The 18,345-nt window shown below is 54.4% G+C and overlaps 1 protein-coding gene across 1 annotated transcript in view; it reads left to right on the top strand.

Annotated features, from left to right (window-relative positions):
- The window catches only part of ITGAE (integrin subunit alpha E), an 87,843-nt gene that overhangs the window by 44,031 nt on the left and 25,467 nt on the right, over window positions 1-18,345 (top strand). Inside the window, exons 13-20 of the mRNA XM_074388365.1 lie at window positions 1,186-1,325; window positions 1,941-2,081; window positions 3,020-3,244; window positions 4,655-4,785; window positions 7,024-7,139; window positions 9,002-9,165; window positions 10,735-10,863; window positions 14,031-14,104. Of these exons, the coding sequence (XP_074244466.1) occupies window positions 1,186-1,325; window positions 1,941-2,081; window positions 3,020-3,244; window positions 4,655-4,785; window positions 7,024-7,139; window positions 9,002-9,165; window positions 10,735-10,863; window positions 14,031-14,104 (1,120 nt within the window). The remainder of the gene's footprint in view (window positions 1-1,185; window positions 1,326-1,940; window positions 2,082-3,019; window positions 3,245-4,654; window positions 4,786-7,023; window positions 7,140-9,001; window positions 9,166-10,734; window positions 10,864-14,030; window positions 14,105-18,345) is intronic.

The raw sequence follows: 18,345 nt of genomic DNA, 5'->3' as shown, positions 1-18,345 counted from the left end.
TGGGCGAGGGCGGGGCCTGGGGGCTACCTGGGCGAGGGTGGGGCCTGGGGGCTACCTGGGTGAGGGCGGGGCCTGGGGGCAACCTGGGTGAGGGCGGGGCCTGGGGGACTACCTGGGCGAGGGCGGGGCCTGGGGGGGCTACCTGGGCGAGGGCGGGGCCTGGAGGCTACGTGGGTGAGGGCGGGGCCTGGAGGCTACCTGGGTGAGGGCGGGGCCTGGGGGCTACCTGGGCGGGGCCTGGGACTACCAGGGCGAGGGCGGGGCCTGGGGGACTACCTGGGCGAGGGCGGGGCCTGGGGGCTACCTGGGTGAGGGCGGTGCCTGGGGGCTACCTGGGTGAGGGCGGGGCCTGGGGGCTACTTGGGTGAGGGCGGGGTCTGGGGGCTACCTGGGCGGGGCCTGGGGCTACCTGGGCGAGGGCGGGCCCGAGGTGGGATCGCCGATGGGAACACGGAGGCTGCGCATCAGGCTGCATTTGAGGTTTCCGAATGGGGGCGGGACCTGGTCGGTCACATGGGCCAAGGGGCGGTTCCTGGTTAGGGACCCCAAGGTTGAGAACTACCACCTCCTGGATAGGGACAGGGCCTGTCAGGTACAAGAAGAGCAGGCCTCTCCATTAAGAACAGTGGTGTGATCTGACGAGGTGGCTCACGACTGTAATCACAGGAGGCCAAAGCAGGCAGATCACCTGAGGTCAGGAGATTGAGCCCAGCCTGGTCAACATGGTGAAACCTTGTCTTTACTAAAAACACAAAAATTAGCCAGGTGTGGTGGTGCACGCCTGTAATCCCAGCTACTCAGGAGGCTGAGGCAGGAGAATCGCTTGAACCCGGGAGCCGGAGGCTGCAGTGAGCCGAGATAGTGCCACTGCATCCAGCCTGGGTGATAGACCAAGACTCCACTAGGGTGTGTGTGAGTGTGGGGAGTGTGAGTGAACGAGTATTTTGGGCAAAGCTGCATCCAGGACTGTGCGTGTGCCTCACATCTGTGATGGGGTCGCGTGTGACTGGCAAAGTCAGAGTGCTCGTGGATGCTGATTTTTGATATACTGTAGTGAGAAAGACAGTCTCTCCCAGTCTGCCCCCTCCCCAGGCCTCTTTGGAGGCCTGACTCGGAAGGTGCGGTGAGCCAGGGAGAGAGGCTGGGTGGGAGCCCCCGTCAACAGCTGCACCACCCTTGCCGCAGGTTACTCTGTGGCTGTGCTGCACAAGGCCTGCAGCCTGTCCTACGTCGCGGGGGCTCCACGGTACAAACACCGCGGGGCCGTATTTGAGCTCCAGGAGGGCAGAGAGGCCAGCTTCCTGCCGGTGCTGGAGGGAGAGCAGGTACCTGCAGGGGAAGGCCTCCACCCCGTGTGACAGATGGGGAATCGGAGGCCCCAAGGGAAAGGGGAGGGCCGCAGGGTGCACAGTGGGCCAGGGCCCAGGCTGGGTCAAACTCAGGCTCCGGAGTGACGCTCCAGGGCCCTGGCCCAGGGCCGCGTGTCTGATTGCTGGGCTTGTGCTCATCCGCTCTACAGGTACCTCAGGGAGCAAATGATACATACAGGCAGTGCTCGACTTACGACCATGATCGGGACCGCGAAACGGTCGTAACACAATTTGGTCATAAGTTGAGTAGGCTATATGTACAGTTGAAATGGTGCTCGTGGAGATTGTAGTGCTGCCAGAAACTGGTCCGCACTGTTGTACGCCCAGCTGGGCAACGTTTGCGCTGCCAGACGCAGAGCAGTTGTGGCTAGTGATTGTAATCGTAAAGTCGAATGGTCGTAAGTTGCATAGGTCGTAAGTCGATCAATACCTGTAATGACCCAGACTGGGTGGTCCGGGAAGCAGGTGGTCCGGGAAGCAGGTGGTCCAGGAAGCAGGTGGCAGGGCTGTAGCCTTGTTGCAGGGTGAAGGAGTGGGGCTCCTGCTGAGCTGAGCTCCTCCCTGGTGCAGATGGGGTCCTATTTTGGCTCTGAGCTGTGTCCTGTGGATATCAACATGGATGGAACCACGGACCTCTTGCTGGTGGCTGCGCCGTTTTACCACGTTCGTGGAGAAGAAGGCAGAGTCTATGTGTACCGTCTCAATGAGCAGGTGGGAGAGCCACCATCTTCACAGCTAAGGCTGTGGCATTCAGCCCAGTACAGAGAGGATGGAGGCTGGGAGTGCCCTGGCCCTGCTTGGCACCAGTGGGCAGTGACAGGGAGGTGCTCAGGATGGATGGCTGCTGGGCGGGACAGTGGCACCGCTCTCAGCTCCCTCTTTCTTACCCAAGGGCAGTCGTTGATGACAATCTCTCTCTTTTTTTTTTTTTTCCGAGACTGAGTCTCACTCTGTTGCTCAGGCTGGAGTGCAGTGGTACAATCTTGGCTCACTGCAACCTCCACCTCCTAGGTTCAAGCAATTTTCCTGCCTCAGCCTCCTGAGTAGCTGGGATTATAGGCATGTGCCACCATGCCTGGCTAATTTTTGTATTTTTAGCAGAGATGGGGTTTCACCATGTTAGCCAGGCTGGTCCCGAACTCCTGACGTCAGGTGATCCGCCCGCCTTGGCCTCCCAAAGTGTGGGGATCACAGGTGTGAGTCACGGCGCCTGGCTGATAACATCTCTTTGGCAGCTGCATAGCTGCCAAAGCACATTTCGTCCAGGATCTCACTTATTTCTCACAGTAACTGTGGGAGGCAGCTGCCACTCTCATCTTACAGGTGAGGAAGCTGGGGCTCAGGGAGCCTCAATGATGCTGAGACGTGCTCAAGAGTAAAGCCCAGGCCTCCATTTACAGCAAGGCACCCCTGCCTGTGGGAGTAGGGGGAGCAGGCTCTGGGTCCTGAACCTCAAGGCAGGAGGACTCCAGCTTTCATCACGGGCTCACTGTGTGACCTTGGGAAGGTCCCTGGCCTTTTGTGGGCCTCAGGCTCCCTGCTGGAGAATCAGAATCCACCAGCCCAGTGAGCGTGCCTCCTGGGTGGCAATGGGGTGGGCACCCAGTGCCCCCCCTTCTCGAGGGCTGAGCTGTTTGCTTGCTTTATAGGATGGTTCCTTCTCCCTGTCACGCATGCTGAGTGGGCACCCTGGGTTCCCCAGTGCCCGCTTTGGCTTTGCCATGGCGACTGTGGGGGATATCAGTCAGGATAAGCTCACAGATGTGGCCATCGGGGCCCCCCTGGAGGGTTTTGCAGCAGATGATGGTGCCAGCTTCGGCAGTGTGTATATCTACAATGGACACAGGGACGGCCTCTCCGCCAGCCCCTCACAGGTGACCCACCGGGCCCTCTCCTTCCTCTCCTCTGGGGCTCTGACCTCTCCCAGACAGGATGACCCAAGCCCCAAGGTGGCTTCAGTCCCAAGTGCCGGGCAGGCCCCCGGGGGCCGGGAGTGCCCAGTGAAAGAAGGAAGTTACTCAGGATGGCGGGAGGTTCCAGCCCACGGCCTCACCTCGGCCCCTCAGGTGCGGGGAGGTTGTGACAGCAGCTGTCTCCCTCCCTGACCTACACCCTCCCGTCCCTCCAGCCTGGCTTGGGTCACTGCTTCTCCTTCTGTCCTTGCTTCTGTCTCCCACGCAGCACATCCCTGCTTTGTCTCTTGTGCCCTGGGGCTCCACTGCCAGCCTCTCACTCCACGTCTCTTTCACCCACCTCTAGCCCCTCCTGAGCGCCTCCACCTGGATGGCCCCCAGGCATTTTCCTCTCATCTGAAAGCACCTGCTTTCCCCAGATCTGCTGCTGCTGAGACCTCATCCCCCTCCACACTCCACACCGGAAACCTCAGATGATCCCCAGCATGCCCCCACCCTACACAGCCTGTCAGTCCCCACGTCCTCAGGATTCCAGCTGTCTCCCAAGTCCAGCCCCTTCTCTCCATCCCCACCACCATGGTCCCAGCTTAGGCCTTGCCATCCCTCTCCTGGCCCCCCAGCCCGCCCAGCTTCCCCCTCCTCTGCATCTTGTCCCCTGTGTCTTCAGTGCCATTTTATTTAGTTTTGTTTTTTGAGATGGAGTCTCACTCTGTCACCAAGCTGGAGTGCAATGGCAGGATCTCGGCTCACTGCAACCTCCACCTCCCAGGTTCAAGTGATTCTCCTGCCTCAGCCTCCTGAGTAGCTGGGGCTACAGGCACCAGCCACACACCCGGCTAATTTTTGTATTTTTAGTAGAGACGAGGTTTCACCACGTTGGCCAGGCTGGTCTCGATCTCTTGACTCAGGTTCCACCAGCCTCGGCCTCCCAAAGTGCTGGGATTACAGGAGTGAGCCACCGCGCCCAGCCTTCAGCGCCATTTCTAAAGTGTTATCCTGATTACGTCACTTCAAAAAAACAGAGCCTTTGTTGACACCCCCACCCCAAGCCACACATCAAGCCTCTTTGTACCGCAGCCCCCTGCAGCCCACCCCATCCGTGGTTGCTTCTCAGAGGGCCCCACACTTTCCCTATGCCTCACTCTTTCCCTCCCTCTCTCCCATCAAGTCCCACCTGCCCTTCAAGGCTCCATTCAAATGCCACTTCCTCTGGGAAAGCTTGTCCCCTCTTTCCTGGTTCTAGACTGGGGGCTCCCTGGGGCTGGATGGTGCCTGCAACGCTGACCGCTGACCGGGACAGAAAGTGAAAGGACTCCCCGCCCTGTGTCCCTCCCTTCCCTCACCCCATGCCTTGTGTTTCTGCCTCCACAGCGTATCAGAGCCTCACTGGTGGCCCCAGGACTCCAGTACTTCGGCATGTCCGTGGCTGGTGGCTTTGATATCAGTGGCGACGGCCTTGCTGACATCACCGTGGGCACTCTGGGCCGGGCAGTTGTGTTCTGGTGGGTCTGGGGTCCTGGGCCCAGCCTCACCCATCTGCCCCACTGTAAATAGCTCCATGCACAGAGTAGACGCCGAGGGAGGGAGCCGGCATGGTGGTGAGTCACCTGGCCCAGCTGATAACAGAGCACAGGCTCTGGGCTCTGCCCGTCTGGGTGTGAACCTCAGCTCTAGGTCCTTTCGGTATGCTCTGGGCAGGCTATTTCATTCTAAGACCTTACGTGGGAATTATAAGAGCACCTCCCTCCCAGAGTTATGAGGATTATGCAAGTGGATATAGGTAAAGTATTTAGCACAGCACTCAGCGATGGCTCTGATTATTAAGAATTTCAGGCCAGGCGTGGTGGCTCACACCTGTAACCTCAGCACTTTGGGAGGCCGAGGTGGGTGGATCATGAGGTCAGGAGATCAAGACCAGCCTGGTCAAGATGGTGAAACTCCGTCTGTACTAAAAATGCAGAAAAATTAGCCAGGCATAGTGGTGGGCACCTGTAATTCCAGCTACTCAGTAGGCTCAGGCAGAGAATTGCTTGAACCTGGGAGGTGGAGGTTGCAGTGAGCCAAGAGCCTGCCACTGCACTCCAGCCTGGGCGACAGAGCGAGACTCCATCTCAAAAATTAATTCATTAATTAATTTACAAAAAAGAAGTCCCGCGTTTCTGCGCCCCATCACGGGGTGACTCATCAAGCCCGTGGCTGTCAGTGAGCTCGTGGAGTGCCTGTCTGTCATCTCCTCTCCACTAAGCTCCAGACTTGCTGCGCTCTACTCAGCACCTCTCAGCTGCTGTTCACGGACATGTCCGAGGGAACACATCTAAAAACGGAGCTCTTGGCCAGGCAAGGTGGCTCATGCCTGTCATCCCAGCACTTCGGGAGGCCGAGATGGGCAGATCATGAGGTCAGGAGTTTGGGACCAGCCTGGCCAACACGGTGAAGCCCCGTCGCTACTAAAAATACAAAAATTAGCTGGGCATTGTGGCGGGTGCTTGTAGTCCCAGCTACTCAGGTGGCTGAGGCAGGAGAATCGCTTGAATCCAGGAGGCAGAGGTTGCGGTGACTTGAGATCGCACCATTGCACTCCAGCCTGGGCGACAGAGTGAGGCTCTGTCTCAAAACAAAACAAAACAAAAATGGAGCTGTTATCTCCACCCACCCTTCATTCCCCCAAATCTGTCCCGCCTTTGGGCTTTCTGTCTTGGCAAATGGCGCCATCATCCACCCAGAAACACAGGATGAAAACCTGGTCCTTCATGCCTCATTTTCCTTCCCCTACCACCACATCAACACGTCTTAGTTGGCTCTGCCTGCAGCTACCCACCAGTACCGGTGCTGTCCTCACCCCCGGACACTGGCATGCAGCCTTCCCTGCTTCTACCCTCCACACAGCAGCACCTGAAACCCCTCCACACCCCCACTTAGAGTAAAATCCCAGTTCCTTACCGTGGCTTTGCAGGGTTCTTCGTGGCCTGGCCCTCCCCAGTCCTCCATTCCCACCTCCTCCTCCTCTCCTCTGTCTCACTAATTAGGCTCCAGGCACGCGGGCCTTGGCGCTCCCCAAACTGCAAGCATCCCTGCCACCTGCCTTTGGCGCTGGCTGTGCTTTTCACCTGGAGCGCTCCGCCCCGTGTCCTCACATAGCTGGTTCTGGCTTGTTAACAAATCTCAACCGAAATGCTTCCCATCAGTCAGGCCATCTCAGACCACCCAGGCTCAGTAGCCCCCAGTCCTTATTACAGAACTTTGGTTGTTGAGATGGAGTCTCACTCTTGTCATGTCACCCAGGCTGGAGTGCAGTGGTGCCATCTCAGCTCACTGCAACCTCCACCTCTCGGGTTTAAGCAATTCTTCTGCTTCAGCCTCCAGAGTAGCTGGGATTACAGGTGCCTGCCACAACGCCTGGCTAATTTTTGTATTTTTAGTAGAGATGGGGTTTCACCATGTTGGCCAGGATGGTCTCGAACTCCTGACCTCAAGTGATCCGCCCACCTCGGCCTCCCAAAGTGCTGGGGCTACAGGCGCCAGCCACTGCACCCGGACGAGGGTATTTTATTTTGAATCAGAGCATTGCCAATACATAGTATTTCCCTGTTTATTTGCTTGTTGTGCTTTCCCATGAAAGCAGAAACTCAGGGCAGCCCTGGCGCATGGGGAGGTTTGATGGACTCACTGACTGCATGAACCAGTCAGCCAGGCCTGACCCACGAGCCTGCAGTCACTCCTCCCGTCCCCTTTGCTGTCAGCTCCCGGCCTGTGGTTCGCCTGAATGTGTCCATGGCCTTCACCCCCAGTGCGCTGCCGGTCGGATTCAAAAGCAACGTGAATGTCAATTTATGTTTTGCGATCAGCTCTGAGTCAGGTAAGAGGTGGCCCAGCTGCTCCGCATCCCAGCGTGATGGTCATTCCTTTTTGGCTTCTGTAGGGGGCAGGGAAAGAGGACAGGGTGGGGGTGGGCCGGGGTGGGGGTGTTTGTCTGAGGTCCTGATGCTGAAATCCCTCCATTAGAATGTAGCTCCTTTGTCTCCAGGCTCTGTGACATGCAAACTGCCTCAAAAAGGGTGTTCTGGGCCGGGCGCGGTGGCTCACGCCTGTAATCCCAGCACTTTGGGAGGCCGAGGGGGGTGGATCACGAAGTCAAGAGATGGAGACCATCCCGGTCAACATGGTGAAACCCCGTCTCCACTAAAAATACAAAAAACTAGCTGGGCATGGTGGCGTGTGCCTGTAATCCCAGCTACTCAGGAGGCTGAGGCAGGAGAATTGCCTGAACCCGGGAGGCGGAGGTTGCGGTGAGCCGAGATCGCGCCATTGCACTCCAGCCTGGGTAACAAGAGCGAAACTCCGTCTCAAAAAAATAAATAAAAAAAATAAAAAGGGTGTTCTGATGTGACATCCACACTCTGAGGGGCTTAGGGCTGACACTCTTGGGAGGAGGGATGCTGGAGCCCTTCCTCAGGGTTGAAGGGTTGAGTTTCTGAAAAAAAGACTCAGAAAAAGGCAGCCATGTCTCCAGGCCCGCGTGGGTGCCTGTGCTCGGGAGCTCCAGGGATGTGCCCTTCGCCTTCTCTCTGGCTGTGTCCTCTCCTCGTCCCTTCTGTCCCTCCTCACTCTGTGCCTCTGGCCCAGGTGGGATTGGATAATCTGTCGAGGCTGGGTTTCTCTTTCCTTACCTGAAACTCATCAGGAGACTGTTTCCAGAAAGGAGGTGGGGGGCACGGTTTTCACAGCCCAGGAATTCACTGCCCACCCAAGCGCTCCCCTCGGGAACGATCCCTCAGCCACAGTCCCGGAGGTTTGCTCTCTCAGGAGCAGTCTCTGAGATGGCTCTCTGCCTCTCAAAGGTCACAGAGCAGGCTCCTGTGGCGGGGCAGCTTTACCAAAGCGGGAGGCTATTATCCACCTGGGGGGTGGAAACGACAGACCTGTCCCTTCCCAGACACAGAGCTCGATGGGCTGTGCGGCGCTGGGCAAGGTCTCTCCCCAGCTGAGCTGGTTCTGTTCTGTACCGTGAGGGATTTAGTCCAGGGATCTCCATGGTGCTTCCAGCACTGTGGTCCTTAGGTTTGACTCCATGGTTTCCCTCTGTCCCCCTCCATTCTCTTTGTTGATTCTCTTCCTCCTTGTTTTCTTCAGTCTCAACCCCATTCCCGAGTCCTCCTTCCCTAAGGAAGGCTGACTTGGTCCTGGGAATGTGTTGCTCTGGGTTTGGGGCTGGAGCACTGAGAGACCCTGGCCAGGTGTCAGAAGACAGTGAGCAAAATACCTTTGAAAAAAGAATGCGGCCAGGTGAGGTGGCTCACGCTTGTAATCCCAGCACTCTGGGAGGCCGAGGTGGGCAGATCACGAGGTCAGGAGTTCGAGACCAGCCTGTCCAATATAGTGAAACCCCGTTTCTACTAAAAACTACAAAAATTAGCCGGGCATGGTGGCACACACCTGTAGTCCCACCCACGTGGGAGGCTGAGGCGGGAGAATGGCTTGAACCCGGGAGGCGGAGGTTGCAGTGAGTCGAGATCATGCCACTGCATTCCGGCCTGGGCAACAGCATGAGACTCCATCTCAAAAAAAAAAAAAAAAAAAAGAAACTCAGGGGTCCAGCCCCAGGAAGTCCCTGCATGGGGACACTGTTCAGGAGGGTCACAAGGAACCTCAGGCTGGGGGCCTTCTGTCTGCGGCCGGCTCATCCCCACCTTATCGGGAAGGCCTGCTCTTCATTCCCAGGCCTCAGAGGGGCATCTCTCAACTTCACACTGGACGTGGATGTGGGGAAGCAGAGGAAAAGGCTGCAATGTTCAGATGAGAGCGCCTGTCGGGGCCGCCTGAGGGAGTGGAGCAGCGGGTCCCAGCTTTGTGAGCTCCTCCAGCTCAACCGCACAGAGGGAGAGGTAAGCGGAGGAGTTTGGATGGGAGTCTGGAGGGGTCTGTGCCATTGAGAAAGGATTTGAGGTGACGCAGTGAGGGGCACATACCCGGATCTACAAATGAGGTGATTAAAATAATCATAGCAGGCCAGGCTCGGTGCCTCCCGCCTGTAATCCCAGCGCTTTAGGAGGCCGAGGCGGGCAGATCACTTGAGGTCAGGAGTTCAAGACCAGCCCTGCCAACGTGATGAAACCTTGTCTCCACTAAAAACACAAAAATTAGCTGGGCATGGTGGTGGGCACCTGTAATCCCAGCTACTCGGGAGGCTGAGGCAGGAGAATCACTTGAACCCAGGGGTCAGAGGTTGCAGTGAGCTGAAATCATGCCACTGCACTCCAGCCTGGGGGACAGAGACTCTGTCTCAAAATAATAATAATAACAATAACAGGCCGGGCGCGGTGGCTCATGCCTGTAATTCCAGCACTTTGGGAGGCCGAAGCAGGCGGCTCACCTGAGGTCTCGAGTTTGAGACCATCTTGACCAACTTGTAGAAACCCCGTCTCTACTAAAAACAAAACAATTAGCTGAACGTGGGGGTGCCGCCTGTAATCCCAGCTACTGAAAAGGCTGAGGCAGGAGAATTGCTTGAACTCTGGAGGTGGAGGTTACAGTGAGCTGAGACTGAGCCACTGCACTGTAGCCTGGGCGACCGAGCGAGACTCCATCTCAAAAAAAAAAAAAAAAAAAAAAAAAGAAACAGCTTGATAAACGCAGGCGTGACCGTGACCCCTCTCCTCTGTCTAAGCCAGTTCTTTACCACTTTGTGACCAGGGTGAGAACCATCAGAGCTATGAGACACATCATCTTGAATTGTAATAAAAATTTTTTTCAAAAAGAGCTGTGAGACACAGCTAGACTGAAGGAGATTTCCCAAAGCCCTAGGCAGCTTGCTGGAAGGACACATCCCTTCAGCCTGGCTTATTTGGAAGATGCTTAGGACTTCTGACTCAACACTTTTCTTGTTTGTTTCTTCTTACGATGACATGAAAGTAGAAGGTGTCCTTGCCAGGCACGGTGGCTTAGGTTGGGAATCCCAGCACTTTGGGGGGCCGAGGTGGGTGTGTTGCTTGAGCCTAGGTGGTTGAGGCTGCACTGAGCCATGACGGTGCTTCTGCACTCCAGCCTGGGTGACAGAGTGAGTGAGACCTTATCTGGGGGAAAAAAAAAAAAGGGGGGGGCCAGACGTGGTGGCTTATGCCTGTCATCCCAACACTTTGGGAGGCCGAGGTGGGCAGATCACCTGAGATCAGAAGTTGGAGACCAGCCTGGGCAACATGGTGAAACCCCGTCTCTACTAAAAATACAAAAATTAGCCGGGCGTGGTGGTGGACGTCTGTAATCCCAGCTACACGGGCGGCTGAGGCAGGAGAATCGATTGAACCCAGGAGGCGGAGGTTGCAGTGAGCTGAGATCACACCACTGCACTCCAGCCTGGGTGACAGAGCAAGTCTCTGTCTTTTCTCTAACAGAGAAAAGAAAAGCATTCTTCCTGTCATCTTCTTCTAACCCTGCCTTCCATGGTGACCTCACAGCTCCATGAGGAGGACTCCTTCTCCAATGCCAGCATCAAGGTCAGCTACCAACTTGAGACCCCTGAGGGACAGAGGGACCGTCCCCAGCCCATCCTCGACCACTACACTGAAGCCTTTGCCATCTTCCAGGTGACTCTACCCTCAGCCAGTACCAGCCCTCTTGAGAGTCGATCCCACAGAAAGCAACTGCCCCCACGACTTCCGAGAACGTTAGAACTGGGAGGGAGTGTCTTCAGACAGCATTTGGGCACCTCACTGTACAAATCTGAAACTGAGCCCCTGTGATGGTGTTCATGTGTGGGGGGCGTCACCCGTGGGTAACACAGGTCTCCATCTGTCTCTGGGGCTGTGGCTTTATGTTCACAAAAGTGCTTGCTGCATATTTCATGACGCACAGGCATACATTGCATCCTGGGACCTCACTTGGCAGGGAGCTCTGATGACACAGTGGTGGGGGTCCCTTGTGAGAGCTAGATGGGAGCTATTCTGTCTTGTGCTGCAGAGAGGATGCCCTTTGGCACCCTCCCTGTTCATGCCCTGCCAGGGCCTTCAGGCTGAATGGCCCCACCAAGCCTGTGCCCCTGCCTCTCCTCCTGGTGCCCATCAGTGCAGTTCAGACAGGCGGGTAGTATCATAAAAAACTTTTGTCAGCCGGGAGCCGTGGCTGATGCCTGTAATCCCAGCACTTTGGGAGGCTGCAGTGGGCGTATCACCTGAGGCCAGGAGTTCGAGACCAGCCTGGCCAACGTGGCAAAACCCCAACTCTGCTAAAAATACAAAGATTAGCCAGGTGTGGTGGCAGGAGCCTGTAGTCCCAGGTACTCAGAAGGCTGAGGCAGGAGAATTGCTTGAACCTGGGAGGCGGAGGTTATAGTGAACCAAGATTGCACCACTGCACTCCAGCCTGGGAGACAGAGCAAGACTCCATCTCTCAAAAACAAACAAACTTCAATATATATTTCCCTAAAAACAAAGGCATTGTCTTAACGTAGTACCATAATCAAAATCAGGAAATTCACATTGATAGAATACTATTATCTAATCTACAAACTTTATTCAAAATTTGCCTTTGTCCTATTAATGCCCTTTATAGCAAAAGAAAAAGATGTTCTGGTCCAGGATCCTTCATCGTGTTCTGTTGTCATTTACTTCCTTTAATCCGGAAGAGTTTCTCATGTTTCCTTGTCTTTTGATGAGATTCATGTTTTTGAAGGGTGTAGGCAGGCCAGTCCTTTTATAGAATGTTCCTCAATTTGTCTGATGTTTCTTCATAGAGTCAGCTTACCCATTTCGTTTTGTTTTGTTTTTGAGACAGAGTTTCACTTTTGCTGCCCAGGCTGGAGTGCAATGGTGCAATGTCAGCTCACCACAACCTCCAGTTCCTGGGTTCAAGCAATTCTCCTGCCTTGGCCTCCAGAGTAGCTGGGATGACAGGTATGTGTCACCATGCCCGGCTAATTTTTTTGTATTTTTAGTAGAGACAGGGTTTCACCATGTTGGCCAGGCTGGTCTTGAACTCCTAACTTCAGGCGATCCACCTGCCTTGGATGGGATGACAGGCACGAGCCACCATGCCTGGCCAGGTTACGCATTTTTGGCAGGAATATCACAGAAGTTAAGTTGTGTCCTTCTCAGTACACCATCTCAGGAGGCACCTCGTGTGGATTTGTCCCATTTCTAGTGTGATTTGCCTGTGTAATTAATAAGCACATCTCATTTTGTGGTGAGATGCCTTGAGATGATATTCTGCTTAACATCTATTTATGTGTCTTTCCTTAACCAGAGATGACTACTATGCTACGGCAAAGAGATTTTTTAAAATTTACTCCATCTGTGAAATGGGTGAGGAGAACTCACGTGGTGTTAGGCACATCGCTATTACCAGAGAATGTGTCCCAGCTGGGCGTCTAGCTGGCTTAACCCCATTCTCTTTCACTGGGGCTGGGTGGAAAATATCAGGCTACTTTGCTATATTAAAAATACAATAAAAAACCCTGCATGAAACTGTTGACCCACTTAGCTAGAACTCCAGGCTTTGACTTCTGCAAATGCTGCCTCCCTTCCCCAGGAAGTAGAAAGTCCCCTTTCAGGCTCCGGGGCTCTTATTGCCATCCTAGGCCATGGTAACAGACCTGCAGAAAGCTCTGGAGGTGGCCGCCGGGAGAGAAACGCAGAGGCCCCCCAGCCGAGGAGCTGCCTTTCTTCATAATCAAAAAACAGACCCAGCTACTTTAGAAAACTGGAATTTTTTAAAACGTGAAAAGGAGCTTTTCAGCCTCCATGGGGGCCTTTTAAATGTGGCTTTTGGAATGAGTTGGTTATGTGGAGGCAAGATTGCAAGGGAAATAGCTTACAGAGACAGCTAGCCAAGTTGGGCTCCGTGGCTCACACCTGTAACCCCAGCAATTTGGGAGGCCAAGGCGGGTGGATCAACTGAGGTCAGGAGTTTGAGACCAACTTGGTCAACATGGTGAAACCCCGTCTCTACTAAAAAGACCAAAAAAATTAGCTGGGCGTGGTGGCGGGTGCCTCTAATTTCAGCTACTCAGGAGACTGAGTCAGGAGAATCGTTTGAACCCAGGAGGTGGAGGTTGTGGTGAGCCGAGATCATGCCACTGCACTCCAGCCTGGCAACAGAGCAAGACTCCGTCTCAAACAAACAAACAAACACACACACACAAACCCCAGAGATGTCTAGCCACAAGGAAGAGAAACTCTGAGGCCTGGACCTTAACAATATTCGGTTAGGTAGCCCCCATTTCTGCCTACACCCGAAAAGACTAAGGAAGCTTCTCTTCACATAGCTGTCTGCTCCCCAAATGCTGGAAGTCGTGAGCTGTGTGTGCTGCTTAATTCCCATGATGTGAATATAATGGGCACATCACACATTCCATGCAGGTCACCCTAGTTTTGACCTTGGCCAGAGGCCAAGGGTGCCCATTTTTTTTTTTTTTTTTTTTTTAAGACGGGGTTTCACCATGTTGGTCAGGCTGGTCTTGAACTCCCGACCTCAGGTGATCCACCCACCTTGGCCTCCAAAGTGCTTGGATTACAGGCATGAGTCATTGCACCTGGCCAGTGTGCCCATGTTATAGGACAGATCCAGGAATGTCACTGTCCCTGTTTTTCGGGCCGTGTACGTGCAATCCCAGCCTGCGTCCCTCACCTCCCAGTCGCTGCCCATCTCCGGATGAGCAGGAGACACAGCCCGAAGCACCCTAAGGAGAACATTCAGAGGCAGGGCTGCTGGGGAAGGTGGGGCCTCACTGATCGGGACTCTCTCTGTCTGGTTACAGCTGCCCTATGAAAAGGACTGCAAGAATAAGCTGTTTTGTGTTGCAGAATTACAGTTGGCCACCACCGTCTCTCAGTGAGTTGGGAGCAGCCCTCGGTTTCCTGCAGTTAACGTCCCCCAAATGCTTGCCTGGGCGAACCCCCCATCAGGACGCACTGCACACTCCCTTCCCCGCTTCCCGTGGCCCACAAACGGCTTCTGCGTTTATCTCATTATGTCCCCAGTTACCCCACGAGGGAGGCAAGACGGAGATCCGTCTTCCCACTTTTTAGATCAGGAAGGAGGCTCAGCCGCTGAGGCCCTGCATGGGCCATCCGGTGGCCTTGAACCTGGGTCTCTTGGCATCCTGGACAATGCTACCCAGTGTTCTTCACGGCTAGGATGACCTCTACCTGAGTTAGAGGTGACCTGTTTCCTGGCGCACCTCTTCCGCCAAAGTCATTCATCAGTTGGGCAGACATTTCTGGACCGTCCGCTCTATGCCAGGCACTGTTGGTGCTGGGGATGCTTCTGTGAACAACACAAAGGCCCCTGCCCTCCTGGTGGTCTTAGGGGGAGGAGATAGAAAGTCAATTCTGTGTTGGTGAGATGAACTTTGAAGAAGCAGGGAAGGTGGAGGGAGTTCTGGGTGGGGGTGAGGCTGAAGTTGTCAATGGGGTGGTCAGGGAGGGGGACACACACAGGAGGAGGTTGGGGAATGAGCTCTGTGGGTGGGTGTCTGGGGTAAGAGCAGCTGCAGGTGCCCTGGGGCGGGAGCCTGCCTGGCAGGTGGAAGCAGGGCGAGGACCCAGGGGCTGCAGTGGAGGGAGGCGGGGGTTATGAGGGAGGGGGAGAAACGGGGAGGGAGAAAGGCTTTTTTGCCAGTGAGCTGTGAAGTGGGAGGAGTGATGTGATCCTGGAGCTCAGCAAGACCCTTCTTGCTGATGAATTGAGGAGAGACCGGGAGCAAAGGCGGAAGGAGGGGCCACGCCTGCTCCCATTGCAACCACTCAGGTGAGAGGCAATGGGGGCTGGGACCCAGGTCCCAGCAATGACGGGGTTTACGTTTTGAAGCGAGAACCCACAATGTTTTGAAGCGAGAGCTGACAGAGTGAGGCGGAGTGAGGAAGGAGCCCCCAGCCCGAGCCTACGGCGGCGCTGCGCCGTCCAACACACCAGCCACACTTGGGTGTTGGCACTTACATGAGTTAAAATTAAACACAAGGAAACACTGAGCTCGTGGGAACACGGGAGCCACACTTCAGATACTCAGTGCCCGCTGGTGGCTGGTGGCACGGATGCCACCTGTTTCATCGCTGCAGACGTTCTGTTAGACCACACTGAATTCCAGAATGATGGTGTTGCCAAGCACAGGAGTTTGGGTTCAGACATGTGGTGGCCCTAAAATGCTCTCCCAGCCTGGACACAGTGGCTCACACCTGTAATCCCAGCACTTTAGGAGGCTGAGGCAGGCGGATCACGAGATCAGGAGTTTGAATCCAGCCTGATTAACATGGTGAAACCCCGTCTCTGTCAAAAAAAACAAAAATTGGCCAGGCATGGTGGCTCACGCCTATAATCCCAGCACTTTGGAAGGCCGAGACAAGTGGATCACGAGGTCAAGAGATCGAGACCATCCTGGTCAACATGGTGAAACCCCGTCTCTACTAAAAAGACAAAAAAATTAGCTGTGCATGGTGGCGCACGCCTGTAGTCCTAGCTACTCGGGAGGCTGAGGCAGGAGAATTGCTTGAACCCAGGAGACAGAGGTTGCGGTGAGCCGAGATCGCGCCACTGCACTCCAGCCTGGGTAACAAGAGCGAAACTCTGTCTCAAAAGAAACAAACAAAAAACAAAACAAAAAAATTAGCCAGGCATGGTGGTACGTGCCTCCAATCCCAGCTACTGGGGAGGCTGAGGCAGAAGAATTGCTCAAACTTGCGAGGCGGAGGGTGCAGTGAGTTGAGATCACACCACTGCACTCCAGCCTGGGAAACGGCAGACTCTGTATCAAGGAAAAACAAAACAAAACAAAACGAACAAAAAGCCCTCCCTAGAGTAGGTGCTGTGTCTGCATTGTGATTCTGATGACCCCCTGGCGGAGCTGCCATATGTGGGGCAGATGGCAGCTCTCCGAGTCCTGATGGGCCCTTTCATAGACATTTGCAGGACCGATTGAAGACTTTCAAGTGCTCTGGAATCCATCCTAACAAGCAGGCGCAGCTGTTTCCAGCCAGGAATTCATTATAGCCAAGAACCAACCTCCCAGCCAGCGACTGGGTAGCAGCGATTCAGCACACACAGCTTGCCCTACATCGCCCCCTAGGGTACATGGCAAGCAAACGCTTCTCTTTCAAAAACATCCCTGCAGCCTGGTCATTGGCTTCCAGCTGTCTCAGTGGTTTTGATCTTTCTGAAGACATGGATCTCCTAGAGAACCTAATGAAGACTATGCACCCCTCTCCTTAGAAGACCACATGTGCATACATAAATGTTTGCATTCCGGGTCCTCTGAAACGGCCCCTAGGCCTCAGATCCGGCAACGCTATTAAGTATTCCGATAACACTCAGGCCTCGTGCCTGGGCTCTGGGACGGTGCGTCCAGCTGACATGTCAGCAGCTCTGCCTTGTTGTCCTACATGCACCTCTTGTCATGTTCCATCTTCCTCCGTCCTCGGGTCTTCCTCCTGTGTTACCTCCCTCAATCAGTAACAGCACCACTCAGCCATCTGAGCTAGAAAGTCAGAACTCGGCCAGGCACAGTGGCTCACGCCTGTAATCCCAGCACTTTGGGAGGCTGAGGCAGGTGGATCACCTGTGGTTGGGAGTTCAGGAGCAGCCTGACTAACATGGTGAAACTCCATCTCTACTAAAACTGCAAAAAATCAGCCAGGCGTGGTGGCACACACCTGTAATCCCAGTTACTGGAGAGGCTGAGGCAGGAGAATCACTTGAACCTGGGAGGTGGAGGTTGCAGTGAGCTGAGATCACACCATTGCACTCCAGCCTGGGCAATAAGAGTAAAACTCTGTCTCAAAAAAAAAAAAAAAAAAAAAAAAAAAAAAAAAAAAAAAAAAAGCCGGGTGCAGTGACTCACACCTGTAATCTCAGCACTTTGGGAGGCCAAGGCGGGTGGATCACGAGGTCAAGAGATCAAGACCATACTGGTCAACAAAGTGAAACCCCGTATCTACTAAAAATACTAAAAATTAGCTGGGCATGGTGGCGCCTGCCTGTAATCCCAGCTACTCAGGAAGCTGAGGCAGGAGAATTGCCTGAACCCAGGAGGCAGAGGTGCGGTGAACCGAGATTGCGCCGTTGCACTCCAGCCTGGGTAACAAGAGCGAAACTCTGTCTCAAAAAAAAAAAAAAAAAAAAAGAAAGAAAGAAAGAAACTCAGAACTCATCCCTGACCCCTCTGTCCCCCTCCCCTGCCTCTTTTTCATTTTGTTTGTCTTACTGTCTCTGACTTCTTTTCATCTCCACTACTGCTGTCTTTTTTTTTTTTTTTTTTTTTTTTTGAGACAGGGCCTCACTCTGTTACCCAGGCAGGAGTGCATTGGCATGATCTCGGTTCACTGCAACCTCCGCCTCCTGAGTTCAAGCGATTCTCGTGCTTCAACTTCAAGAGTAGCTGGGATTACAGGTGCCCACCACCACGCTCGGCTAATTTTTGTATTTTTAGTCGAGACAGGGTGTCGCCATCTTGGCCAAACTCCTGGCCTCAAGTGATCCACCTGCCTCAGCTTCCCAAAGTGCTGGGATCACAGGCGCATGCCACAACACCTGGCGAAATTTTGTATTTTTAGTAGAGGCGGGGTTTCACCATGTTGGCCAGGCTGGTCTCGAACTCCTGGCCTCTAGTGATCCATCTGCCTCTCCTTCCAAAGTGCCTGGATTACAGGTGTGTGCCACCGCGCCCGGCCATCCCCTACTGTTGTCTTATTTCAGGTGTGTATCATCCTCTGGTGGAGACAGCAGGCTCTAACTGTCTCTGCTTCCCGTCTCTCCCTCCAGTTAATCAGTCCTCTTCTTGGCTGGGATAAAAAATCAAACCAAAACCAAACAATGAGAACAAAACACACGTCGCATTGCCTCCGAGGTCTGCACATTTCATCTTTGGACAATTCAGGTGGACAAGTTTTCTGGGTGTTGCTAATATGTTTTTCTGTAAATCTCAACTACTGAGAGCGCTTCTGCGTTCTGGGGCCCCGTGACACCTCAGTGTCCCGGAGGAGGCGTTCACATACCCCAGCTCCCTCTTTTTCAGGCCGCGTGGACTCGTGTCTTAAACCACTGCCTTTTAATTGGAAGGGTCTGAATGAATCTGAATGATT

The sequence above is a fragment of the Saimiri boliviensis genome, chromosome 17, assembly GCF_048565385.1.
Source record: "Saimiri boliviensis isolate mSaiBol1 chromosome 17, mSaiBol1.pri, whole genome shotgun sequence".
Taxonomy (NCBI): Eukaryota; Metazoa; Chordata; class Mammalia; order Primates; family Cebidae; genus Saimiri; species Saimiri boliviensis.
The sequence above is the reverse complement of the archived record's forward strand: the minus strand, read 5'-3'. Positions and strand labels throughout refer to the sequence as shown.